The sequence below is a fragment of the Epinephelus moara genome, chromosome 3 (assembly GCF_006386435.1).
Source record: "Epinephelus moara isolate mb chromosome 3, YSFRI_EMoa_1.0, whole genome shotgun sequence".
Taxonomy (NCBI): domain Eukaryota; kingdom Metazoa; phylum Chordata; class Actinopteri; order Perciformes; family Serranidae; genus Epinephelus; species Epinephelus moara.
Window position 1 is genome coordinate 19,169,304 of NC_065508.1, and position 27,604 is coordinate 19,196,907.

A 27,604-nucleotide genomic window follows, 5' to 3' on the forward strand; every position below is an offset into this window, starting at 1 on the left:
ACGTGTTGTGATTTGAAACCTTTCTTTTGGGTGATTGTGATTAATGACTACCTTATGTATTTAACTGTAACACCTGAGCCACATTGCCTATGTGGGCAGGGTGTTTGCGTTGCTGCCAAATTCACAGAAATTACATTGGAGACGGCTTATGGAAGTGAAGTGAATTAAACATTGAATTCATGGGCAGCAGCTCTATTTCAGAAAGCAGGATTAGTGAAAACTCTGAGTATTTTCAGCCTGAGATGAAGGAAACTCTGAGTTTTCTGTTTCACAAAGCCAGTTCAGCGTAACCCTGAGTTAGTTACCATGGCAACATACGCTGAGAAGCAAACCTGCCGGCTCGCAGGTGCAGAAAAGTCGTAGCTCTTAAACCTGTGAAAATGGGGGCAAAAACAAAAGTGTTGCATTTAAATTTTTGTTTAGTATATTATCTGGAGCAAGTGACAGTGATGTGAGTTGATTACTGCCTTACTCTATAAGAAACACCTGTTCTCTCTTTTAGACGTGGCTGAAAAAAGAGGAATAAACTATTTATTTGAAGCCAAACAGTGTCCAGACCGCCTTTCTTTGTGCCCTGCAGGTTTTATAAAAACAAAAATGATAATAATGATGATAATAATAACATGATAATTTGCCCTTTTGCAGAAAAATATCACAGAACAGGATCAGCCAGAGTCAGTGAAGGTGACATTTGAATCGCTCTGTAATTACTTCAGGTGAGGACACCGTACATCTACAAACACACTATAATATTATCCAGATCACAGTGGATTAGCAGCCGCTGTCTTTTGTCTGTGCAGTGACCAGGATCCAAGTGGCCTCCTCCTGCTCCCACCTAAAGGAGCTCCCTCAGACTTCGACATCAGCCCCATACTGTCAGTGATGGAGACGCTGCTACTGGTGGCAACAAGAGAGGTGAGACACGCAATGTCTCAGCTATTCCCTTGTGTTATTTATGATTTACTATCTACTTTTCTAATGTTCCTCTCTCTGTTCTGCTGTCTCCCGTCTGTCAGTGTGAGGTTCTGATGGTGGATGAGAGCAGTGGAGCCAGCAGGACGGTGTTGCTGTCCTTGTTCTGGGCTCTGCAGGGCAGTCTGCTCTCCTGGTGCTACCTGCAGCTCAAGGGAGGAACCTCTACCACTATCGCTATGGAGCTGGCCAGAGACATCCTGCTGAAATGTGAGACACAGCAAGATGTTTGAGATTACAGCTTCCTGTTTTCAGGGTTAGATTCTGTGTTCATAATGGCACATAGCCTGGTGCTGATCAGTCAAACATGGTACTGCAATAGATAAAAGAACAGATTTTCAGAACTTATGGTGCACAGTCTGGTAAGTGGAGCAACTACCACGGAAAAGTTCCTACAAAAACAACAATAGCATCCGGCCATGCCCAATAAGCGCTGAAGTTCACGCCGATGGGTAGAAACAGGATATGCTACAATTGCCTCCACTTTAGCACCCTTCCCTGTCCAACCCGTTTAGATAGGTCACCATGACTTTGCCAAACTCCCACTTGGCAAAGTTCAATGGCAACGATGCATGAGCAAGACAGCTAAACACCTGATTCAGACTGGATATGTGATTTTTCCAGTCATCCGAGTACACAACCACATCATCCAGGTACACATTACACTGTGGCACATCCCCCAGTACAAGCTGCACGAACAGCTGGAAAGTTGCAGGAGCATTTCTCATGCCAAATGCCATGATGGTGTATTACAGGAAGTGGTCAGGTGTAACAAATGCTGAAATGTTGCTGGAATCTTGATAGTTATGTTTTTCGTGCAGAGCTGCAACGGCTAAAATACAATGTGAAGGAAGGAGTGGACTGTTAATTTGGTAACTGCTTAGTTGGACTTTAACTGTTTTAATTGACTGTCAGAGTGGATGAATTGTAGATATACTGTAATGTGTGTGTCTTGAACGACCAGTACAGCCTTATATTTTGCACAATGATGTCAAAATTAACAATCCCAAGCAAATTGTAATTCAAATTAAAAGTTTTTAAAGACATTTTTCTTTTTCTAATATAAAGTGTAACAGTGACATACAGTTTATAGCATTTGCTATTAATTTGATTATAAGATTTAAATATAATTGTTACATGGAGATACACAAATATCCATAAAATATCCCTATTGATATTGTCAAGTTGATTTCAAACATAAAGCTCAGCCCTGTTGTGCATTCATTTAGCTGTGGAAAGAGTTTTGAATTTTCTCTGTTGAGAACTTAGACAGCATTAAAATTTGAATGTCTGCGTAAGTTGTATCATGGTTCAGTATGAACACTGACACTGAGTAGAGTTTATTCTTGAGTGGATAAGAGGCTTTCAGAGTGACCAAATGCTTTCTTTTAACAGATGTGGATCAGTTCCTGGAGAGCGTCAAAGGTATTCTCGGCTCCCTGCTGGAGAGGTACTCTGGTGCTGCAATCACTGAGAAACTAGGCAGCTCCATCCTCGCCACAGTCTTCAGACAGATGGTAATATATACTCTTATACATCTAATACGCTCTTGTCTCATGCAGGGCTGGGCGATATATCATATGTACTTGGTGTATTGCACACACTGTTGTGTCATTTTTGTAAGCCGCTGGCATGAGACTCGCTTCGGTTTTTCATTTGGCTGTCTCTCCCACGCAGACACAAACAGAAAACACTCACATACATACATCACACACTCCCCGCCCATTCAGATCACTTTCCTGGTCGAGTTTGTGTGGCGTATGAGGAGTGTGTTTTTGTACCTGGAGGAAACACATGCAGAACTTGGCATCACCAGGGAACAGGGAAACAGCCTGACAGCAAAACTGGTGAAGCACCAAAGCGAGTTTCTATGTGTTGAGTTCGGAAACAGTGATGCAAGATGGAGGTGGATGAATTGGTTCCAAAAAGGAACCTCACTGGATTTATTGTCCGGCAGATGTTGAATGAAATATGCAGCAAAACCACTGCCACAAAAGGTTGCAGTACCGCAAATGTGTTTCAGCATTTATGAACACTTATGAAGTGCTTTACACAAGATTTCAAAACATGGAGATACATATTGTGTATCGCGATGTAACCTAAACATCTTGCATTATTATCCATAGGCCGTATCGCCCAGCCCTCATCTCCTGATTTTGAATTGTTTCCCTGCACAGTTACAGAGTTGACTGTGCTGAATGAATTTAATATTTGTTGTACTCCTGGCAGATGATTTTACTCCTGGAGCTGTGCTCTCTGGACATCCCTCACAGTGTGCTGCTGAAGAGCTTCTCCTCTCTCGTCGAGCTGCTCAAAAGTCTGTCCAGTGATACCGGAGACATCTTTTCTAAGGTCAGTCAGAATTTATTTAGCCTCTCATCTTGAGCTCGAACGATTAGTCAATTAATCGATTATTCAATTGGCAGAAAATTGATATGCAGGTATTTCAATAATAGATTCATAGTTTAAGTCAACTTGAGTAAATGTACTTAGTTATATTCCACCACTGGCTGTAATAGACATTAATTGCATAATGTGACTGTTAGGTGGATCAGGAGAGCTGGCACCAGCCCCAGCAGCCGGTGGTGCTCAGGACCTGGAGCATGGAGTCCCCTCATAACTACGAGAACAGCCGCCACGAGACCAGCATCTTTGCCTGCCCTGGAGCGACCTCTTTTGAGGTGGAGTTTGATGAACGCTGCGAGACAGAGAAGAGGTGACTGATGGGAAATGTTAGATTTCTTTTTTTTTTTTTTTTTTTTTAATTCGTAGAGAGAATCTTTTACCCATCCTCTATGCTCCTTTTATTCACAGATATGACTACCTAGAGTTCACAGATTCCAGAGGTGGGAAGGTCCGCTATGACATGAAAGTTGGGAGTGAGAAGTGGCCAAAGGTAGGATACGATAACCCCTTCACTTGTCTCCATATGAAACACTGTTGTTGCTTAATTCCTTTTGCACATGTCTGCTGCTTCTCTCTTTGCTCCTGCAGAAGGTGACATTTGACGCCGGCCCTCAACTCCAGTTCCTCTTCCACTCTGATAGCAGTAATAACGAGTGGGGTTATAAGTTCAGTGTGACAGCTTTGGGCCTGCCAGATATCACTATTTCGTGGATGTCAGACCTGCAGCTGCTGGTGGCTCGCCTGATGGGTCGTCTCGCTTCCAGAACCCTTGCCCTGAAATCCCCTCATGGTGAGACCATACATCAACTTCAAAAATTGTATCATACCTGGACATTTTTTAGACCCTTGATAATTAAAAGTCTGAGTTGTGTGTATTTTTCTTCCTGTTCCAGAGATTCGCACTGTTAAGGAGCTTCCAGCAGGGAAAATGTCCCATGTTCAGTCTTCTCCCTTATGGAAACCCATTCTGCGACACGGATTGTGTGAAACACGGGAGACAAATCAGACGAAAACACCCACAGACCAGGTATGTCATGAAATATGGAGGACGAAAAATGACATAAATAACAATAAATAAATAAATAAATACAGGATTAAATAAATAGAGAAATTAATAGATAAAATAATAAATGAATGAGTAAATTGATAAATTAGGAAATGTATAAATAAATGCCAGTATAAATAAATAAATAAATAAATAAATATGGCAATAATAATAAATAAATGCAGAAATATCAAATAAATAGATAAATTAATAAATAAATACGCCAATAAATAAGAGAATAAATAAAGGGGTAAATGTATAAATTAAAGGCGCTGTATGTAAGAATGTGGCCAAAACGGTTACTGCACTCAAATTCAAAATACTGCCGCGATGATTTGTTTGCCCGGGGGCGGCTGCCCTGGCAGGGCTGCGTCACCACGTCCTTGATCTTCGGTTTTCCAGCGGACCGTTCTCGCAAGTCTGGCTTCTCTGCTGCTAACGCTGCTGCCGGGATACAGTGGAGGAGGAGCCGGCTGCTAATGCTATGTACCGGGACACTGCTAATGCTGCTTGCCGTGCTGCTGTAGCTCAGTCGTAACTGTAACTGATGCTGAGACTCTACTGACTGCGTGACTGGTAGACGGCGGTGGGTGGCGCAATAGGCCAAAACACAAATTCAAAACATAAACATGATTTGCGGACCGTAAATTTTTTTTTTTTTTAAATGCGAATATTCTGGCTGTACTATTGTTGTCGGTGAGATCAGTATGTTATATGAACATTATTCCTTAGTCTCTGTGACATATTAGGAGGATTTTACGACTATTTGCTTTAGATTTCTTACATATAGCTCCTTTAATACAGGACTAAACAAATCAATAAATACAGAAATAAATGCATAAATAAATGCTAGAATGAATACAGAAATAAATAAATGAACTAATAAAAGATAAATTAATAAAAATAAATAGATATATATAGAAAATAGATATGGAAAAAATAGATAAATACTGAAATAAATAAATGAAAGTTGATAATTAAACATAACTACATTCTACATTTTTTACAACTACATTTAATAACTTCTATATTTATTTATTTATTAATAAACATTAATTTATTTTTTGATAATATGTTTGATATATTTCTGTACTTATTTATACATTAATTTATTTATATATTTATTAATATATTTATTGATGTATTAATTTTTATATATTTTTTAAATCCTGCATTTATTTATACTTTTATTCATTTAATTATGTATTTATTTTGTGCTGTTTTTATTTACACATTTTTTATTTTTTGACACGAGTCATTTTTTATCCTCCATACTTCCATTCTTAGGTTTATATTATTTCGATGTTGCTTTGATAATACCATGTTGTTCTTCTGTGTGACAGACAAATACATGGACTCTTGACGAGTTAACGAGCTTCCTGGAGGACTTTGCCCGTTGGAACCCTTCCCTGGAACCGACAGACAGCAGAACAAAGCTGATGAAGACCATCATGCACTCCTGCAGGAAACAGCCAATGAGGAACGAGATTGCTGCCGGGTCAAAGACGGATCAGGCTGTGAATGCCATTTGGGCAGTCATGGTGTACCACACACCAGCCCTCAACCATGCCCTGAAGACCTATGGTAATGCTCGGCTATTATCAATGGTCATATAACAAAAGCTGTTTTATTTATTGTGGTTATTTTGTGAGGTCGATGAACTTGGTTGACTTGATTTCTCCTCTCTGTTTTGTCTTTGTATGAGTAGTTAATCAGGACTCCAAGTCCTGTCTAAGTGAAGAGTTTGTGCAGGTGTACTCACTGGCAGACAGCATCAGAACATGGATGGTGAGTGTTACTTGACATATATCTTTGTGTGTGTATATGATCGTGTTACTGAACTATTGCTGATGATGTATTTTGTCCTGTCAGTTGGAGATGAAACAGAGATACCTAGTTGGCAAAATGAACGTTCCTGACGAGAAGGATGGGGGTCATGATGAGGTTACCATGGACACACTAGGTGAGGACTCATGGAAAGACAAATCCCACCTTTTCTTATCACCAACTGTTAATTATTTTGCTGACATGTCTTATTCTCTTCCTCTCTAGCTGAGATGTGTATTGAGAAGAGCCTCTTGCTCTTCAGGTTCGCCCCTTGTGGAGTACCCTGCCAGGATGGCGACTTCTCCAAAGCTGCAGAGGGCAGCAGTGTTCCACTCCTCCGTTCAAGCTCCATCTCAGAAGGGGACTTCCAGGCCAGCTGCACTCAGGGAGCTCAGCCTGCAGGGCCTGAGGAGGCCGTTGACCCTAAACCAGGACCGAGCCAACCCTCCTCATCTTCTTGTGGGCACAGCAGACAAGGCCACAGAGGCTCCACAGAGAGCCTCTCCTCCCAGCCAGGGGAACCAGCCTCACCCTCCGCCTTCCCCCGCAAAGCCCCGTTCAGTCGTGCGCGCCTACGTCTCCTGTCCTGCCGATCTATAGAAGAGCCCCGCATGACCCCCTCTGTCAAGGATCGATACCCAATGCTCAAACACATCCTGAACTTCATGAGGGACCAGGCTCTTACAACAGCAAGGTGACTGATGTCCACGCTTCTATTTAGCATTTTACTTTTGTGTAATTGTAGCATTCAGTGTTAAAACATCCAAATGTTTGTCCTGTAGCATTCTGCAGACGCTGTCCCTGAGCAAAGCCCAGGCTCTGAGTGTATGCAAGGTCCTGGAGATGGTCCAGCAATGTTTACATTCCCTGGGAAAACCACACCTTTTTCAGGCCCCCTGCATCCTGTTCCTTCAGGAGCTGTTGGCATGCCAGAAGGACTTCACCAGGTACTAGAGCTGCAAGGATTAGTTGATTGGTTGATTAGTTGTTCCAGAGAAAATCAATTAGCAACTGTTATGGTAATCGAATTATCGTATTAGTAATCAGGGATGCCAAGTAATTTGCTTTTTGGCAAACATTGCCTTTTTAACTTCAATTGGATGACTTAAGGGAATCATCCAGATCCAAAAGACCTTGTTTACTACTTAACATCTGTCTGTCTCTCATTGATCTGAATATTTTAAATTGAATTTTCTACTTATTTACATTTGCTGGTTTCCTGCTTCTTAAATGTTGGATTTTGATGCTTCTCTTTGTCATACATAATAATAAGCTGAACAGCTTTGGATTTTTCCATCGATTGTTGTGGTAACAATGAAGGCATCACTAACTGTGTAGCTACACTGATGATGCGGCTTTCCAACACGGAAGTATGAGAAATGGAGGTCCATCATTTTGCCCTCCAAATGATGGCAGACACTTTATTTCGGCGTCTGTCCAAGGACGGTTGTTCTGCATGTTAACGTCCATAGTGCTCTGCTGATAGTAGCAGCATGGACTCTGCTAGTTGTGTTTTGCATTGCAAGTAACACAAAGGACACTTTGAAATTCGATATGGGGCATTTAGATTGAGACACAGCTGTATAAATCCAATTTTGCACTTTAAACCACATCCAAATGTGGTTTGGGTCCAGTTTGCAAAAACTGCATTTCTTGTGGTTTTGCTGTCCAGACTTTCTAAAATCAGTCTGGATACAATCTGGCAGTCTGAACGCAGCTCTGATCTCTATTCTTGATGACAGTATTGAAGGTGCCAAATATATATTGACCAGTATACATATACAGGTACATTTTGAGAAGGAAATAACTGCTAAGTGGAATTTCTTTGAACATTTTCTTTTGCTTTGTCTTTCCCAGTTATTTCTCCCAGTTGTCAGACAGCGGGCAGAAGCTGGGAGAGGAGGTGAGGCGTTCCTACCATCAGTTGGTGCTCATGCTGGTGGAGGCAGTACAAGGCTTCGGCAGCCTTAATGAAAAGTAAGCTCTTATCCTTGTACAAACTGTGTTCACACTGATGCACTGTAATGAAAAACCACCCGCAGCAGTGATTCGTGTAAAGTGTGCAGTGGTGTAACTCGACCCTTGTCACCGCTCTGTAGAGCTCTGCTGCCAGCCCTGTCATGTGTGCAGACCTGCCTGTTGCACCTTCTGGACATGAGCTGGGAGGTCCAAGACCTCCCTCTGTTCCTGAACATCAAGCTGCCCGACCTCCTACTCAGCATGTCCCAGGAGAACATCAGTGTTCATGACATCGCCATCAGGTAATGTCAGAAGATAATTCACCACCGCACAGTGGAAATGAAATGCTTTTACTATTGATGATAAACAATAAGGCTAGCTAAAGATAGAGATTTTATTTTTACATTTTCACAAATCGAGATTCTGACTCTACTTCAAATCTCTTCTAAATATCAAACTATTCTTTAATTTTCCATTACTCTCTTATTATTAGCACTTATTTTTTTCAGACATATTATCATCATCAGCAGCAGCAGCAGCAGCATTTTTTATTTATTTATTTCTGTATTGTTCCCCTTTGCACACACATCCATACACATAGACACATGAGCCATATTTAACAGATTTCCCACTGCTTAATTATGCTAATTTTATTTTATATTTATGTGTAAAGTCACTACTGTTTTTTTGCACCAGTAAAAAGTAAAAAAATAAAAAATACGGAGGAAATAGTTCATTCATTCATTCATTCATCTTCTAATCGCTTCATCCTCTTGAGGGTCGCGGGGGGGCTGGAGCCTATCCCAGCTGAGGAAACAGTTAATATTGACAATTTTATAAATATTCATGTGGTGTCCTAGCCACTTAAATTGCAGAGATGACAGATTATTTCTTTGGTTTAAATTAATTTCCAGTCAGTGGACGGAGGAGGATGAAATTGCAGACTACAAGAAGAACCAGGAATGGATGGACGAGTGCATGGACGGGATGTTCGAGAAGTGGTACGACAAGATTGATGAAGAGGACTCCATGGAGGACAGAAGAAAGGTAACATCAGGCATTGGCAAACAAGGAAAATTGTCTCATGTCTGAGCTTAGGGAAACAAATGGCACTTAGGATTAAACTTGACCGCCCCCCCAAATGCTTCTCTGCTCTCTCATTAGATTCACAAAAAAACATCTGAGAACATTACAGCTGTTTTCTGACCCGCGCCACTTAAGACTAAAACAGTTATTAGTGAAGTACAGGTGGGAACAATAATGATAATGATACTTTTTCTTGGTTTTATCCACAGATGCACATGTTCATTGCACGCTATTGTGACCTGCTGAATGTTGTTATCTCCTGTGATGGCTGTGAGAGGATGGCGCCTTGGCACCGCTACCGATGTCTGCAGTGCATGGATATGGACCTCTGCAAGACCTGCTTCCTCAGTGAGCTCATACAGTCACACAGGAATATCTGGTGGCCTGGAGTTTAGAGAAACAGGATTCTTTCATATAAGTCAGAGCACAGCTGAATGTGAACATGTGTGTTTTTAACCAGGTGGTGCCAAGCCTGAAGGCCACGAGGACGACCATGAGATGGTGAACATGGAATACGCCTGTGACCACTGCCAAGGGCTCATTGTAGGCAGCAGGATCAACTGTAACGTCTGTGAAGACTTTGACCTGTGCTTTGGTTGTTACAACGCAAAGAAGTATCCCGACAGGTGACACATTTAATCTGATGCTTACCTTTTAGTGGTTTCCCTCTGAGTTTCTGACTTAATTATTTTCCCGTCGCTAGCCATCTGCCCACCCATCGGATCACAGTGTACCCCATGGTGACCATACGGATCAGTGACCGTCACCGCCTGATCCAGCCCTACATCCACAACTACTCCTGGCTGCTGTTTGCTGCTCTGGCTCTCTACACGTCAGAGCTGAGCAGTCAGAAGCAGGTGGAAGGAGAGTCTTTGGAGCAGGCCGCTGTCCTGCAGACACACTGCTCCCAACTCATCACTGACTGTTTGCTCAAAGGGCAGACCGGCAAAGGTAAGTTCGTTTTCATATATTCCTGGTATTAAACATTGAGTATAAAAACACTGGTCTTGGCAGAGATAAGTTTCCTGTATCTTTCCTATCTCGCCTTCTCCTTCTTCCTTTTTCCTATCTCCTTTTTCACACATTTCTTGATGAACTTACAACAATACATCGCATTACCATCAGCTGTTAAATTGTTTGTCCATGTCTCACATGATATCTCAAATTCTTCTCAACTGTATTTTTATCTTTTGTCCTTTTATGGCAAACCTGTTCTATTCCGTCCTCCACGTAGGTCTGCGCTCCTCAGCCTTACTCGCTCTGCTGTCGTCCAACGAATCGGCCTCCGACAGTGAGCTGTGTCCGGTTTCTCCAGAATCCTCTCAGGAGCTCAGTACAGCCACTGACACTTCCTCACTGCCTGGCAGCACTGCAGCAGTCTGCTCCCCGTCATCTCCCATGGACAAGGTGAGCAAGAGCTGTTTTAGGGTTATGTTAAAATAAAATGATCTCTGATGGGGGAGTGGATCATTATAGTGGCAGGAAGAAGGACAGAAAATAAAACCAAATAGAGCAGATATTTGTGTGGTGGATGAACATTTACTTACTTTATCAATAAATAAATGCAGAAATAAATTCAGGAATAAATAAATACAGAAATAATTGAATAAATACAGAAATAAATAGTGTCAGAATAAATACAGGAATAAATAAATGCAGTTCTACAAAAGTAGAGATAAGTTTAAGATATTTATTTACTTCCTGTTTAATTATCAACCACAATTAATTTGTTTATGCATTTATTTTTTTCCATATTTATTTCAGCATGTATTTATTCATTTTTTTGTTTATTTATTATGCATTTATTTATTTCTGTATTAATTTATTCCTTTTTTATACATTTATTCTTTTCCACATTTATTTATTGTTTTTATTTATTTCTGTATTTTTCTATATAGATTATTTATGTCCATATTTATTTATTTATTTATTCCTGTATTTATTTATACATTAATTTATTTATTTATTGATGCTTTAGGCATTTTTGTCCATAATATGTTCGTACTATACACATCTATAAGTATTGCAAGAGTACATGAAGAAGGATCAGCATGTCATATCTTTAGATTCACAAAAAATCATGTCTGAGAATATTACAGCTGATGTACAAAAGCAGGTAGACATTCATACGTGTACTTGTTACATTTGTAATGAAGATGGACAGTATTTATTATTCTTACAGTTGAAGAGCTCATGCTGTTTGGGTATCAATCTACTAAATTATTGTTTTTCTCTCACCACCAGAGTAAACCATCAGGTAAGGAGAAAAAGTCAAAGGAGGTGGGCTCTCCTCCCCCTGCTCCTTCAGAGGTGTTGTCCCCCCCGAGCACCGTAGAGGGGGAGAAAATGAAGCTGGTTACCCAAGACACCCTGGACTCCCCCAGCCTCAGTCAGACTCCATCTGTTTCCAGTGAGGACCCCCTGTCTCCTGTGGTCCGACGTAAGTCCAGATATAGATAACCATCACCAGGCTGGTTGCTTTGATTTTGTTTATCAAGGGTTATGTCTTATCTTTTACCTGTCTGGATCAACCTTGTATGTTTTTTTTGTTTTCCTCAGCTTCAGAGGCCGGTCCAGGAACAGTCAACTCTCTATCATCTGATGTTGTCAAGGAGACAGACGAAAGGCTGCCACAGGTTCCCCTTCAGGAGCATGTGTTCTCAGAGTGCTCCAGAGAGAGGATCCTGGGACTACTGGCAGCCATGCTGCCACCAGCCAAACCAGTACGTCAAACCAAAGACCAGTTTTTTGGGTTGAGATTCTATTAGTGGGGGGTGGTGGGATTATTATTATTTTGCTAATTTAATGATCCACCTCCTCGAGAATTGAACTCATTATTATTAAAGCGCAATTCAAAGCGTGTATGAATTAGGGATGTTCCTGGGGACTAATTTCCCTGTCAACAAAACGAAAATTTTAATTTAGACTAGTTGACTTGTCTAAAAAAAAGGAAAACACTCAAAAAACAGTCAAAATTTAGCACAATTTATTGTTAAGTATTTGAAACATTGTCCCAAAAATATTGTGTGCTTTTGAAGCCTTTAATCACAGTCTTCAACAACCATGTCGGATTTTAAATGCCGCTGAAGTACGAGACAGTTTATCTGACAACACTCACTTAAAGTTAACAAATAATATAACATCTCAAAAAAATCAATTGCTGCTGAATTCGTTTTCTAGATCAAAGTACTGCCAAACCGCGCTGGTTTTGCGAGAGGACATCTCTCCTATTTCCAACCCTGCTGCTTTAAACTCTAGTCTACTGGAGCATTACTGCAGGGAGGGGGACTGCTGTCTGACGGCTCTGTAGCCCCCACTAGTGACGAAAGCTGCATGACAATGAAGCGGCCTTGTATATGAATAAAACAGTAATAGGTTTAACCGTCTAATATTTCTGGTGACGACTAGCGAGGGGACGGACGTTTAATCGTTAAGGCGGCTAATCGCACGCATCCCTAGTACGGATAGGCAGTTGGAGTTGGGCCATATGATGCACATTCTTCTGATGAGTCCTTCACTAAACATTTATCGATTGGTGCTTAAAAGCAAGTTAACTCAAATCATATTTGAGAACTAGACAAAAAAAACTGTGTTGTGCAGTTTGCATGTATATGATCATCTATTAGCATAGTTATTTTATCTCACTGTTCATTTGGAGGCTGCAAGCGGAGGCAGTCCTACCTCTTCAAATAGTGTCAGACAGCCGTTGGGCCCGTCTTTACAGCGTATTGTTTATCAAAGATCTCACAGTGATTTATTTTGTTCAGTTGAAGAAAAGTAGCCTATAGCTTATAATGTTTCATTAAAAAATATTTTTTACATTAAAGACAGCAGATGTCAGAGGATGCACACAGCACACACACCTATGCAAATAAATTGGCAATCGCCAGTTGTTGGGCTGACGGTGGCTGATTAGAAAATTTAAACATATCGCCAAACCTTGGAATCTTTGTGATTGTAAAGAAAGTGTTCAGCTTTTTGGGAAATATGCCCATTTGCTTTCTTGCCAAGAGTTGCGTGACATTGGGTTTGTATGGACAGATATTAAACTTAAAAGTAAACAAATGCACCAAAATCTATCCACACTTTGTGAAGGTAAAACACTAAATCATTTTGTACCCAATACGCCGTCATGTTCCTGACATGTTCACTACTTACAGTATTCCATCAGTAGTGTTATCGTGTTATCTCCAGATCATATTTTCATGCTCTCTCTTGTGTCCTCAGGGCAGCACTCTGTCTCTGCCCAGTCTCAACTCCATCCTGCCCAAACTCTTCCGGGCAGTTATTTCCAATGCTGGCTCTCTCAACGAGACCTACCACCTCACCCTGGGACTGCTGGGTCAGCTGCTGCTTCGAATCCCACCGATGGAGGCAGACGCCGCCGTCACGGAAGCCCTCGCAGACAAATATGACTTACTAACACAAGGAGAGGCGGCGAGTTCAGACACCCAGGGCTGGAAGACCACGCAGCTGCTCCTCAGCCTCGGGGCTGTCTGTTTAGACAGGTAACAGAAGGATGACACCAGGGAAGTGTTTTGTGGGTTATAAATCTATTTTCTTAATGACACACCTGCACACGTCTGCACTTGTTAGCACCTACATGGATTTAGCCAGTAAAAATTAAATAAAACTAAACTAAATAGTCTTTTCTCCTCTTCTCCTGTGTTTTGCAGTCGTATTGGTCTGGACTGGGCGTGCACAGTGGCAGATATTTTACACAGTCTGAATGCTTGTCATGAGTGGAGCACCGTCATCGCTGCCTTCACTGACCACTGTATTCAGCAGCTGCCACAAACTCTCAAACGCACTAACCTTTTCACCCTGCTGGTGCTGGTGGGCTTCCCCGAGGTAGGTGAAAAGCTTCCCACTGTATAGAGTTGTACACTGTGCTCCGTGCTTCTCTGAGGGCAGCTGTGACTCCTCTGTGTGTGTGTGTGTGTGTGTGTGTGTGTGTGTGTGTGTGTGTGTGTGTGTGTGTGTGTGTGCGCCAGGTGCTGTGTGTGGGCACCCAGACGGTGTTTATCGACAACGCCAATGAACAGCACAACATGATCTTGCTCAAACACTTCACAGAAAAGAACCACGCCGCAGTGGTGGATGTTAAGACACGCAAGAGGAAAACAGGTTGGTGCAGTCGTGGCGCTCTCTAATAATTTTGTGTAGAAACTAAACATGGATTAACCCTGTGTGTGCTTTCTCCTCTTTCTAGTGAAGGACTACCAACTCATACAGTCTCAGGATTCCACTGCTGCCGGTCTCCCGGGGCAGTTAGAGGGCCAGGGCTCCTCAAAGGCCCTGCTCAGCCGCTACCTGAGCAATTTCACCTCCATCATCAGCCACCTGCTGCAGACCAGCCAGGACAACGGCTCTCCTGATGCTGTGGAGGCATCCTGGGTTCTCTCGTTGGCCCTGAAAGGCCTCTACAATACACTGAAGGTACCTGCCATGACTGCTATGGTGGAGTGGTAATGTATCTCATCACCACTCCGTAATCTTTGTCTCGTGTTTTTATTGTAAAGATAAGAAAACATTGTATTGTCATGCCTCTTTTCCATATAAACAAACGTCAAACAAAATGTCAAAAGACATAGAGAGAACACACTAAAATAAATAAATAAATAACCAACAATAATTATAATAATTAATTAATTAGTGAAAAATAAATGAAATTATTATCATTATTATTGTTGTTATTAATATCAATATATTAAAAATAAATGTATTAATTAAATAATTAAAATGACAAAGAAAGAAAAACACATTTAAAAATAAATAAGATAAATAAGTGAAAACAATAATAATTATTATTATCAATAATAATAATAATAAATAATAATTAAATGGACATGGGGCAAACACACCTAATAAATAAATAAATAAAATAATGATAATAATAATATAACAATAAAAAATAAAAATCATTACATAAATAAATAAGTGAAAACAATAATTATTATAGTAATTAACTGATAATTAAAAAGACTAGATCATGATAAGAAATCAAAAACTGAAAATAATATAATTAAATGAATAAATAATGCAAAAACTATGAAAATGATGGTAATGAATTAATTGTGAAAACATATACAACAAAAATAATTTGAACAATTTTATGATACATCACTTCAAAATCAGAGATGTTTTTCTAGGCTGGGAACAACTGGTCTAGATCACATAAAATAATTCCAGAGGTGGTTTTCTCACTTTATTTTGTCCTCTTGTGTAGAAACACGGAGTAGAACAAGCTCAGGAGGACATCCAGCAGTCAGGACTGACCCAGCTGCTGGTGAGGAAGTGCAGCAAAGGGACGGGCTTCAGCAAGCTGTGGCTGCTGCGAGATCTGGAGATCCTCTCCATCATGCTCTACTCCTCCAAGAGGGAGATCCACTCCATGGCCCAGGACCCAGAGAGAGACCAGAGAGAGCAGGACAAGGAGCACGACTCGGACCACTCCAGCTGCTGCGCTGACGACACCGACGTCAACAAGCCCGACCCATTGGAGGGTCTCGATGAGGAGACAAAGATTTGCTTCCAGGTGATGAGTGATACTGCTCATAATACATGCAGAAACATTCAGTAGGATTTGATAATCTAAAGTCTTTTTTTTTTCTTCAATGCAGATTACCCACGATGCCTTAAACGCCCCTCTGCCCATCCTGCGAGCCATGTATGAGCTGCAGATGAAGAGAACGGACTCCTTCTTCCTGGAGGTGCAGAAGAGGTCAGACAATTTCTTCTTTTTAATTTACTCTCTTTATACGATCCACCATGGTAAAGGTCATATTTTACGATCTCACACTGCCTCTCTGTTGTGCCTTTGTGTTATTTTCAGATTTGATGGCGAAGAGATAAAAACTGACGAGACGATCCGAACCCTGGCTCAGAAGTGGCAGCCTAACAGGCGGCCTCGCTCTGAGGAGAGGAACACCAAGGCTGTGGACACTGATATGATTGTGGTGTCATGCGTGGTGAGTTGTTTAAACGTTATATGCTTAATTATGAATTACATGTTTGGCACATTACTAGTGCTGCAACCAGCTAATGGTTATGTTTGTTACCAATTAATGCGAATAATCATTTGGTCTACAAAACACTAGAACACTATGGAAGCCGAGAACAGCTGTGCCTGCAAATGTTTTTAAGCCGTTATTGTGAGATCATGAGTTACTTATGTGTTATCATGAGATAATAAATAATCAACCCGTTATCAGTGAAAACAAAAGGTAGTTTCCTCTTATTAGTGTTTATCAGAGATGAGGAGTGTCATACATGCAGTCAGTATTTATGGAACACCCACAAAATGTCACATACTTTTACGCCAAGAAGGAACGCAAAGCATTTCTATCAGGAGAGACAGAAGAATGAAATAAAGATGAAGTTTCTGGCACACCGGTAACACTGATGCACACACTCCAGCCCGGTAGGTGGCGGTAATGCATCTAAAGTTTGTTTGCCAGCCGCAAAGAAGATGCACAGGATGTATTGAGTGACGTCAGCGCAGAAGAAAGTTTGGTGAACAGTGATGGAAGACGAGACAGCATTGCTTGGCTTAAAAAAAAAAAAAACTTCTCGATGGCAGCTTGGATAAGAGCATGGTTATGTGCAAATTGTGCAACGAAAACAAGAGTTTTCTTATCACCGCTGCACTTCAAGCCTACAGTATCACCTCAATGCAAAGACAGCATTGAGGTGACCAGAGCTAATGTTAGCTACAACAGTCCTGGTACAGGCAAATGGTGTAGCCAGCCCACAATAGACCAGATGGTGGGGTTCAGAGCCAAAAAGTCTTAAAATGTTGAATATAATATCGATAATTGTATAATATTGATCCCGCCCTCACCACGCCCCTTAACACTGACTAAACACAGACTATATCTAAGACAGCATGCTTCTAATCTGTGGCTATTATAAAATGAGATTGTCTGCTTTAATGAAGTTAACTGCACCCAACAGAACTACTCATTTATGCCTTACTGTTCAGTTATGAATCATCCATGACAGTCATGACTGTGATCCTAAAGGCTGAAATCAGGTGTGATCAAATAAACCAGACGCTAATTTTTGAGTTCTCCATAACTATCCCATGATCTCAGGAAAACAAAAATTGTGACACATTATCTCATTATCACGAGAAATCAGCCATTTGTTTTCTCAATAATCAACATAAATTAACCCATTACCACAAGAAAAAGAGCTTTGTTATCCCAATAACTACATGGACTTGCGATTTTGAGATATTGGCATTAAAAAAATAAATGCAAACACGGCTGCTCTCGGCTTCTGTAGAAAACAGTGAGCCTGAAACAATATTCTGTCCAACTAATATTTCCAAACCCCAAAATATTAAGTTTACTATGATGAAAGACCAAGGGAAGCAGCAAATCCTCACATTTGAGAACCTAGGAATATCATTATTGTTATTGATATATATTATATTACTATTATTTCTTATCAAAATAAATCCAGTAATCGACTATTCATTGCAGATCTACACATTACCAACATAAACATTACTAACTATGACAAGAAGAGTTAACTTACTCTGCGATAAGTTTGGAGGTGATGTTTTTAATATGTCAGTATTCTGATCTATCCCCTTACCTCAGTCTAAACCCAGTCACTGTGAAAAGGCCACGGAGGAAATCAACGTGGTGGCCCAGAAGCTCATCACAAATTCAGAGAGCGACTTACAGCTCAGCTACGCCAAACAGAGGCGCACCAAAAGTTCAGCGCTCCTGCACAAGGAGCTGGATGTGCGAAGCAACCGGGCAGTTCGTCAATACCTGGTGAAGGTCAACCAGGCCATCGCCACGCTGTACGCCCGCCACGTGCTGGCCTCTCTGCTGGCCGACTGGCCCATGGAGGCGGCGCTGAGTGAGGAGGCACTGGAGCTGAACGGTGCCTCGCACATGGCCTACATCCTGGACATGTTGATGCAGCTGGAGGAGAGGCCGCTCTGGGAGAAGGTGGAGTTTGTGTTGTGTGTACAAATGTGATTTCCACATATGAAACTTTTTTTTTTGTTGGATTAATGTGATTGTAATAATCCATTAATAAACAGATTCTCCAGAGGGTGCTGAAGGGGTGCAGCCAGAGTATGCTGTGCAGTCTGTCCCTCACTGCCTGCCAGTTTATGGAGGAGCCGGGTATGGCTGTGCAGATCAGAGAGTCCAAACACCCGTATGACAACAACACTAACTTTGAGGTGGGTAAACTGATTTTATTTCTCTTCTGTGTTTTTCTAAGTTTGATGTTTTACTTTTTTGTCCTGACATCTTCTCAGTTTCGACCTGTGAACTGGTCACAAAATGTATTTGACTAACTTAAGAAGACTTTACGATAGAGCTGGTTGTTGGTACAGATGAGGGTTTGATACCGAACCCTCACCTTGTTTTACACAGTCTGGTACTGGATGAATTATATTGGTAACACTGAGTATCGATTTTACAAATTTCAGTACCTGAGAGCACATCTGGGTTAGACAGTAACTTACCCTGTGTCTGGACTGCAGGCTAATCAGACACTCTTTACACTCACAAGTCTCACGCAACAGATTCGTTCTCATTTTAATCTATGCAGCTGTCTGCATCGGCTCTGTGCAGGTTCATGTCTGGGCTGCATCTTACAGGCATCACCCCAACCTGAAGGTTTTATTTAAGCATCAAGTCTGTTTTTTTGGACAATATGCACATAACAAGAGATTGATGCTCAGTGAAATGGCACTGAATATATATATATATGTTCATTAGGAATGGGCATTTTAAGTAATTTCCTTATTCAAGTACTGGCATTAAATTATTATAGAGTACTCGAATACTCGTAAAAATGTAACTTAGGAATAAGAATTGTAAATTGTCCAACAATGGAAAACAAATGCAAGTCGAAAATCATTTATTGAACAACCAGACTTTGATTAGTTTATTAAACCATAACATTGAAGATGCGAAAAATCAGCAAACTTTCTTTTGCTGCTGTTACATAGAAGCAGCACTGAGGCACAGTCTCCAGAGTCTGGAGCAGCTCACTTCCCAGGCAGTTTAACGGCTGCCCAGTTAGCACAAGCTAACACAGCAGCAGCTAACATCTAATACTGAGCCCTTAAACCAGGTGTGGTCAAGCTGTGGGGTGCGTCCCTGTCGATGACCAGGGGTAAAAGATGGATTGAAACGAAGTTGAAAGAACATGTTTTATGTAGGGAAAAGCAACAAACAAGTTTGTTAATGCTATCATGCTGGCCTTTATTTTACTAATATTCAACATGGATCATTATGTTAGTTGGTTCCTCTGTTATTGTTAATTATTGATGGAAAAAAAAAAAAAGTCTGGGGTTGAGGGGCATAAACATTTTTCAGCTTTTTAAATAAGATTTTAACCATTTTTAAATCGTAAAAAGAAATAATAAAAAAGGTAAAGAAAAGTCATGTTTACATGTGGAAGGTTGGGCAGCAATTACTATATACATTGACTGAATACGTCTTGTTACCCCACCCTAGTACAGATCCTTATTCGAAACATGGCCTGTCTTATTTTGTTTTGTTTGAAGAGTCTATCTTCAAATCTGTCTTTTCTCTCTTAAGGACAAGGTGCACATCCCGGGGGCCATCTATCTTTCAGTAAAATTTGACTCCCGCTGCTACACAGAGGAAGGCTGTGATGAGCTCATCATGTCCAGCAGCAGCGACTTCCTGCAGGATGTCCACAACTTCAGCGGCTCCCCTCAGAAATGGTCGGATTTTGAGATTCCTGGTGAGAAATTGTTTTTTTAAGTTTCCTTTCTGCTCTTTGTGTCTGTGTGTTTGCATTTCAGATGGTTTGACTATCGTGTTTAAATTCATCAACATGTGTTGTGTGTGTGTTTCTCTCAGGTGATACCCTGTACTACAGATTCATGTCTGACATGAGCAACACAGAGTGGGGCTACAAGTTCACTGTGACAGGAGGCCACAGAGGACGCTTCCAGACAGGTACTTCACAATAAAACAGACACACACTCCTTTTCCTTTCACATTGCTTCATTAGGTAGAGAGCAGCTCTGTAAGTTACTGAACTGAATCCATAGGTTGGTCACATCGTCGCCCTTTCTGCACATTGTCTTGTCTCCAATCAGGTTTTGAGATACTGAAGCAGATGTTAGCAGATGAGCAGGTGCTCGGTCACCTGCCGCTGGCTGACATTTGGGAGTGGCAGGTGGGTGTGGCCTGTCGCCAGACCGGGAACCAGCGTCTCAAAGCCATTCACCTGTTGCTCCGCCTCCTGCAGTGCCAGTCCCAGACGTAAGAGTCCAAACATTTCTATCTGTTTCCTTTCAACCATCTTCAATGCTTCTCGCACTTTTTTGTCATCAGTGAAATCTCATTAGAACTGTTGGCTCATATTTATGGAGGACGGAAGCTGTATTTTGCTTCTTTATGTATTTACAACCCCTGATTATTTCCTTTCCTATTTAATGTTTCCTTTTTATTTTATTTATTTATGTTGCTTTTTTCTCATAAGTTAATAAAGAAATACATGAATAAATTTATTTAAAATTTTATTTAAGTTAAATAAAAAGTGAATGCAAAAATAAATAATTAAACTAAAAAACTAATATTAATAAATAATTAAATAAATGAAGGGAAAACTTAACAGAAAAGTAAATAAATACAGGAATTAACACAAAGGTAAATAAACAAAGCAGCAAATTAAAACAGAAATATGAATCTGTCACATTTCATCAATTCCTACGATCGCTTTTAATATTATTTTTGGAGATAGAAGATATTTATCAAATGATTCATTTATTTTTGATTTTGGCAGCTTCCATCCTCTATCTATGTGTCGACACCCAAAGTAATACATTCTCACTTGAGGATAAGGCTCATCCACCTGGGCCTAAGTAGTGCTACTTGGGGTAACCTGTTGATAAATCCCTCATGTCCTGGTAGTCACCACGGAAATGAGGTAAAGGATGTGTTTAGGAATTTGCATAAATGCAAACTAACTCAGCTGAGCATCACACAATATGTGAGAATTGTATTCCCATTTTAATATTTTCTTTAAATGGTATGTTAGTTAACACAGAAACAGGGGACTCTCTCACATAACGTAACAACCCTGTAGGTTTATGGCAGGTAGACTGACATCTACTGTAATGCCCTGACTATGGATATATACCTCACACAACTCCAGTTCAAAAGTTCCTAAGTTTCCCCTTAAGTCCTGGTAAATGTATCAAGTTGGACTCATTGAAATTGCTCCAGTTGCTTTGCTTTTCTCACAGTCTGGCTCTTTATCGTCCCATTCTGTCCATGCGTTTGTTCATCTAACTCTTGATGTGTTTTCCCTCCAGAGCATGTGAGCTGACGCTGCTGCGACCTCTGTGGCAGCTCTTCATGTCCATGGAAAACAGCCTGAGCCAGGATCCCACCAGTATCACTGTGCTGCTGCCTCTTCACAGAGCCCTCACTGAACTCTTCTTCATCGCAGAGGCCCGGGCCGTCGTGAGTGATACACACACATTTGCAGGCCACATGCAGTGTTGTACAGGAGGTGTTGTTTAAGCTGGAGGTTGTGTAGGTGTTGTTAAAGCTGGAGGCTGTATAGGTGTTGTTAAGGTTTGGAGGTCATATAGGTATATGTAGTCAGCTCTCTCTGCTGTGATGGCAGCATTCTTGACTTTGCAGTTGAATGTAGACTCAACAAGGCTATTTGTGTAAAAATACTTTCCTTTAACCCCACAGACACACCAGAAGGTCAGCTTAACTCTCACACTGCAGCCAAAACCCACTTAACTTTAATGCATATTTTAGTGGAGATCTCAAGGTTTCTGAAGATGACAGAATGTTTGGATAAATGTGAACAAAATGATGCATAAAACATCAAAAATATTCACATTTGATGAAACAGTGAAGCCATAAAAACATGGATTGGCTTCATGTACAGAATTCGAACAAGCTGTTACAGAATATACATAATTAGGGCTGCAACTGACAATCATTTCCATCACTGATTAATCTGCTCATTATTTTCTTGATTACCAATTCTGTCTATAAAATGTGAGACAATGGTTAGCATTGCTCATCACAGTTTCCTAAAGCCAAAGCTGGCATATTCACATTGATTGTTTTATCCGACAAAACCAAAGATGTTTCATCTAATATCATACATGAAAAAGAAAAGCATCAACCCAACCCGTCCAGATAACAAAGATATTAAGTTTAATTTCATACATGACAAAGAAGAGCATCAAAGCCTTATATTGGCCAAAGTGGAAATAGTGAATATTTGGCGCTTTAGCTCATGAAATTGTCTTAAATGGCTTACCAAATATCAAAATAGTAGCCAGTTAATTTTCTGTTGATCGACAAATTTATTACCCGTATGTTTCAAGTCTACGTGTGTTGTCAGTGTTATAATAAAATTAATTAAAAGTCCTTAAATTTGAATTTGTGAAGTCTTCATAGTTAAAAACATTTAATCTAATTTCATTTATCCATCTTTTAATTCCTTTTTGTCAAAATGAGTCAAGCTCTTTTGCATATTTCTGATGTTACAAATCTTAAAACTTAGGACTGACCTAACTAGGGCTGTACTCGATGCCTTTTAAGGTATTGTCTGAAATAACCCGGTACCAAGCAGTACTGAAACGGTGCCTGCATTTGATCCTTTCTGTACCCAGATCTAGAAACAAATTATTATTTGTATGGTTTTGCTCACAGCCAATAATTGCGAGTGTTCTTTGATGTAATGCAACGTGTGATTGGCTGACTACTGCAGCAGCTACCACCCCTAGTGAAGTAGAGCGTGGTGTATTTAATGGAGTTGGCAGTTAAGCTTGCAGAGATGCCACCGAATGAATGGTGGTGGCATTTTACACAACTGAATGCTTCCATTTACATGATTGGTATCGAATGAAGTAGAAAAAAGGGGTTCAAATAAAATACTTTATTGGTGTCTGGGTTACTTTAGGGGAACTGGTATCATAATGTTTTAAATGCTAAATCTAACTCAGTCTAATAACCATATTTTTACATAAAACCTTCCTCTGCACAGGACCACATATATACTTCTGGCCTTTTTACTTACCTGCAATGCTTTAATAAAAGAAAATGGTCTTATCTGAAATGGTCTTAAAAAGCAAATGAAGTGTCTGATACCTGTACTGTCAGCTAGGTGAGGGTTAAATGTAAAAAGGGAAGGACTGGATTTAAAAGGTTATGACAACCTTTCCATGTTGTTTTTGTGGCATGATAACATTTTCAGTTTGAGGCAATTTTACTGAAATGATGAGAGTAAAATGTAGTCAACATTTTATTCTTCACCTCTCTCGTCTATATCTGTCTCTCTGTGAGATGAGCGTGTTTTTCGTCCACCCACCTGTTCTGCGCCGGGCTTGGGGCCAAAGCCCGGCCCTGCCATCTGCCAGACAGCACAGTGCCACACACTGCTGGGGAGAGGAAGAGATGCTATCTGTTTTGTGATGGGCTCTCTCTCCCGCTCTCAATCGTTTTGAATTATTGATTAAGAGAATTCTCAAGGATTATGAGCACGCCGTCAGCCAGGAGCTTCCCATCTGTAGATGCAATTGAAGCAGACAGTCCCAGAAAAGCCCTCCTGTTCCCTCCTGCTCTGGATGCTGAGGCCTGAGGCAGCTGATCTGACAATAAAATTACATCAGACGACTTGCCATTTCTGTGCTCCCATCTGAACTCAATGTTGTTTCATGTGAGGGAGAATGAGTGGAGCAATGCGTGTGGACAAACACCAGGGGGCAGTAGCAGTACTCTACAGAGTTTTGACAGGAATGCCCTTCATGGACACTACACTGTTCGCAATGATAGACACATGTTAGTGTGTGGCACGTCTGAGTGCCTCCATCTAGCAGAGCATCATCACAGAACATGACCTTGTCTCTCATCAACACAAACATGTGTGCCGCAGTGGTTCATCACCTCCAGCTCCTGACGTTACATGGACGGCATTGTTTGTTGCACGGTGGTTGTTTCAAAACAGATCCGTTGACCCATTCACAGTGAAAATAAAAACCAGTGAAATAAATATCCACACAGCTGCTACCTCTTGTGGCAGCTGTCACGGGGAGTGGTGATTGGTGTTGCACTCTGTTCGAGATGTTGCTCAAATTATTACATGCAATTTCAAGTGGCTCTTATATGAACCTGAATCAAGCCAGTAAATGTGATTCTGAACTGGGTTACACAGGCAGGTGACAACTCGGCTGTGCACCATCCACACTGGATTCACTGTTCAGGATGTGTTTACAGCTGCATTTGTTCACAGAGGATATTCTAAAGAGGGAGGACTGTTGCGAGGCTAATGTGAGGGAGAGTCACTATTTAAAATCTGTCCTGAAATGGACATGAATATTGGGAAACATCCATCAGTTGTGTACTCTACTTTCAACACAGTGCACCATCTATCACCACCCATAAAAAGTAAGGATTAGTGCGGACCAAGGTAAGGCTGGGCAACATTCACATTTGTACCAGTACCTGGGATTCAGTTCCAGTGCCCAAGAGTCGTTTTGAGTACGTTACTCTCTCCGTAATGACAAAAATGTAATTTCAATTGTAAAAAAATATGTCCAAAAATTATCTCCAACAACAACTCATCCAGGTATCTAGTTAATGACCTGATGATCCCTTACGTAAAGTTTCATCGTCCATGGAGGGTTCCACTCGATCGGCGCTGGCTGCAGGCGTGCTAACATTAGCTGCAGCTGCTGCGGGGGACTTGACTTTCAGGCTAGCAAACACAGCAAACTCTATTGGCAGAAAAAAAAAAAGAAAGAAAAAAAGAAATACAACAACAAAAGAGGAACAAGATGTGCAGGTGAGATTTAAGAAACCCCCAGGGGCTTATAAGGAATCTCACCTCAGTTAGCACAATAAGCAAACACAAAAGTCATGTAATCAAGCACGAAAACAAACAAGCAAACAAAAGGTCAATACACGAAAATAATACAAGCAATGTAAATCAAGTAAAAACATAAAATAAAGCTTCAGTTATATTTGGTGTTTGACCAGGTGTTTCGACAGGTTAGATATGTTGCCCTGGCCAGCTTTGCATTTTGCATAGCAAATACTGCAGCGAGCGTTGTCTGCGTCAAGTTCTGGAAAGTGGAACCACATTTGCGACCGCTTTCAGCTTTACATTTCCCCAACTCACTGTGACTTGAACATGCTGCGAGGATGATGTAGACTCAGTCTCTCTTTCTCTCCGTGATATTTAAGGCCTTGGCACACCAAGTCCAAAATTCTTGTATGCAGTTTTTTAATCCATCATCCAATAAAATTGTTACAGACTGACCCTTATGCTCCCTTGCTTCACTCCACATCCATGGAAAAATACCATGCGGCCAATATATTCTACTCTACTGGAAGTCTGCCCCCAGAGGCTGTATCGCCGTCTGCTGGAAGTCAGACGCCGAATACAGCCGATGGGTTCCGAGAATGCGGTTATAGTAAAATGAGGACATGATCTTGGGCTTTTAGAAATTTTCTTTTTTCACCATTTTCTAACATTTTATAGACCAACAACTCATTGATTAATCGAGAAAATATTTGACTGATAAATCAACATGAAAAATATCGTTACTTGCAGTCCTACAGCTGAGTTCAACAGCTCCATAATGACTCTACTGCCAAAACATGAGAAGCTAATGAGCTAATGAGGCTGGACACATGATGGACTCCTCCGTGGCCATTTTAGGTCTAAGCCTAGATCCCGCTTATTTTAAAGGTTTAGTCTGCTGTTCACTTTCCAGCATTAGTCCTTCATATGCACACAGAGTTCACTGCCAGATCCACTGAGATTCCACGAACTCTCTACCCCAGGAAGTGAAAGTTATATTTAGGGATCAAAACGGTATGTCACGCACTACTGACTGTACAAATCGTCCTAGGATGTTCCCCAGCATAAACATTGGGGGTGCTGTGAGATGGATGGAGGATCGGGGCTCTGGACTATGTCTCCAGCTCTGTAAAAGCTCCAGTCTCAGCCCATTTAGCTGCCATGTCGTCTTATCTGTTTTCCCCAACTCTGTGTGCTTATGTAACCCGAGGTACGTCTCTCCCGCTGGGCTTTAGTGGAAGTGCTCTTTAGTTTGTTTATAATTTTGATTAACTGTTCCAACATTCCTCAGTTCAATTTGATGCTGAGATGGAGATGGAGAGTGGTCAGGGAACCAGGCCTCATTTATAACTCAATTCATCCCTTATGTAACCTCTCAGGGTTGTCTGTGTCGGGAAGTTCCTCTTGTTCATATCCAGCCTGTGAGGTTATCTGTGTTTCTGTTCAAGCTGCGTTTGTTAACAGCCTCTTGATGTGTGTTTCAGGCACAGGGAATCCTCCAGGAGTACTTGTTAGCCATGACCACTGACGAGCAGCTCCTCAATCACACTGCAATGGTAAGTTTTTTTAATTTTTTTATTTTTGCATAATAACCACTGATAACTTTTTCATCTCTGCCTTTGCTAAACTCGGAGGCGAGCCTTCAGCGAGGCCATCTGAGGTCACCTTTGATGTTTTGGGTTGTGAATTACATCTCTGCCTCTCTAAAGTCAAACTCCTGCCTTCAGCGAGGCCCCTCTCAGGTGATCTTTGATGTTTTGGGTTGTGAATTGCCACCTGACGTGGATGATAGTAGCTCAAAGAAGTTGTCCGTGCACCCTGAAGTGTTGTAATATTATGCAACGTGCAGCCTCGTTGGTTGAGCGGTCTTCAGACGCTGTGAGTCAGCTCGCGGCCGGAGTCTCTTTTGCGAGTGAATCACCAAGCTGTTGACACCCAGCAGCTCCCTCTGCACCTCCCTTCCCTTGTTTTGAATATGTGTGGGCCGCTCTCAGGACTAATGTATTTGGTAATTACAGTGCATTAGAATTTGTGGCACAGCGAGCCACAGCGTTCTCCGTGCTGTGGAGCCTGTGATGCAGCAGAGGAGCCTGAAGGCAGTTAAGAGGAGCAGAGGATGCGGGGTGGTGAAAAAAACACTGTGGGCGGTTCTGTTGAGCCGTTACCTAATACCTGTCAGGTTAAAAAACAAAACCATAGATGACTTGGCAGTAGTCATAACTGTTATGATGCAAAGTCCAAAAGTAAATTGGCCGAGGTTCACTTTCAAAGGGTTGGAAAAATGTTCCAAAGCCGACCATAGCAAAACAGTTTTACCCACTGGGGACGACATTATCTTCAACTCCTCTTTTCAAGTTGACCTGCTCTCATGGCCTGTTATGTTTGGTGAGTTTATTATACAGTGTTCAGAGGATCATGTTATACAATGTTCAGAGGATCCCTCCACAGCTTTTATTT

At 41.1% G+C, this 27,604-nt stretch overlaps 1 protein-coding gene across 1 annotated transcript in view; it reads left to right on the top strand.

Annotated features, from left to right (window-relative positions):
• zzef1 (zinc finger, ZZ-type with EF hand domain 1) overlaps positions 1-27,604 on the top strand; it is a 46,828-nt gene that overhangs the window by 15,371 nt on the left and 3,853 nt on the right. The window contains exons 17-53 of the mRNA XM_050041017.1: positions 646-716; positions 801-915; positions 1,017-1,182; positions 2,368-2,489; positions 3,202-3,324; positions 3,519-3,688; positions 3,787-3,868; positions 3,967-4,168; positions 4,272-4,405; positions 5,767-6,007; positions 6,132-6,211; positions 6,296-6,386; positions 6,476-6,944; positions 7,033-7,197; positions 8,108-8,227; positions 8,350-8,511; positions 9,124-9,256; positions 9,505-9,643; positions 9,756-9,921; positions 9,999-10,246; positions 10,530-10,702; positions 11,540-11,735; positions 11,855-12,018; positions 13,523-13,803; positions 13,972-14,146; positions 14,290-14,422; positions 14,508-14,734; positions 15,525-15,833; positions 15,919-16,019; positions 16,131-16,266; positions 17,905-18,264; positions 18,360-18,503; positions 19,876-20,044; positions 20,164-20,262; positions 20,406-20,571; positions 21,627-21,777; positions 26,632-26,703. Of these exons, the coding sequence (XP_049896974.1) occupies positions 646-716; positions 801-915; positions 1,017-1,182; positions 2,368-2,489; positions 3,202-3,324; positions 3,519-3,688; positions 3,787-3,868; positions 3,967-4,168; positions 4,272-4,405; positions 5,767-6,007; positions 6,132-6,211; positions 6,296-6,386; positions 6,476-6,944; positions 7,033-7,197; positions 8,108-8,227; positions 8,350-8,511; positions 9,124-9,256; positions 9,505-9,643; positions 9,756-9,921; positions 9,999-10,246; positions 10,530-10,702; positions 11,540-11,735; positions 11,855-12,018; positions 13,523-13,803; positions 13,972-14,146; positions 14,290-14,422; positions 14,508-14,734; positions 15,525-15,833; positions 15,919-16,019; positions 16,131-16,266; positions 17,905-18,264; positions 18,360-18,503; positions 19,876-20,044; positions 20,164-20,262; positions 20,406-20,571; positions 21,627-21,777; positions 26,632-26,703 (6,255 nt within the window). The remainder of the gene's footprint in view (positions 1-645; positions 717-800; positions 916-1,016; positions 1,183-2,367; positions 2,490-3,201; positions 3,325-3,518; positions 3,689-3,786; positions 3,869-3,966; positions 4,169-4,271; positions 4,406-5,766; positions 6,008-6,131; positions 6,212-6,295; positions 6,387-6,475; positions 6,945-7,032; positions 7,198-8,107; positions 8,228-8,349; positions 8,512-9,123; positions 9,257-9,504; positions 9,644-9,755; positions 9,922-9,998; positions 10,247-10,529; positions 10,703-11,539; positions 11,736-11,854; positions 12,019-13,522; positions 13,804-13,971; positions 14,147-14,289; positions 14,423-14,507; positions 14,735-15,524; positions 15,834-15,918; positions 16,020-16,130; positions 16,267-17,904; positions 18,265-18,359; positions 18,504-19,875; positions 20,045-20,163; positions 20,263-20,405; positions 20,572-21,626; positions 21,778-26,631; positions 26,704-27,604) is intronic.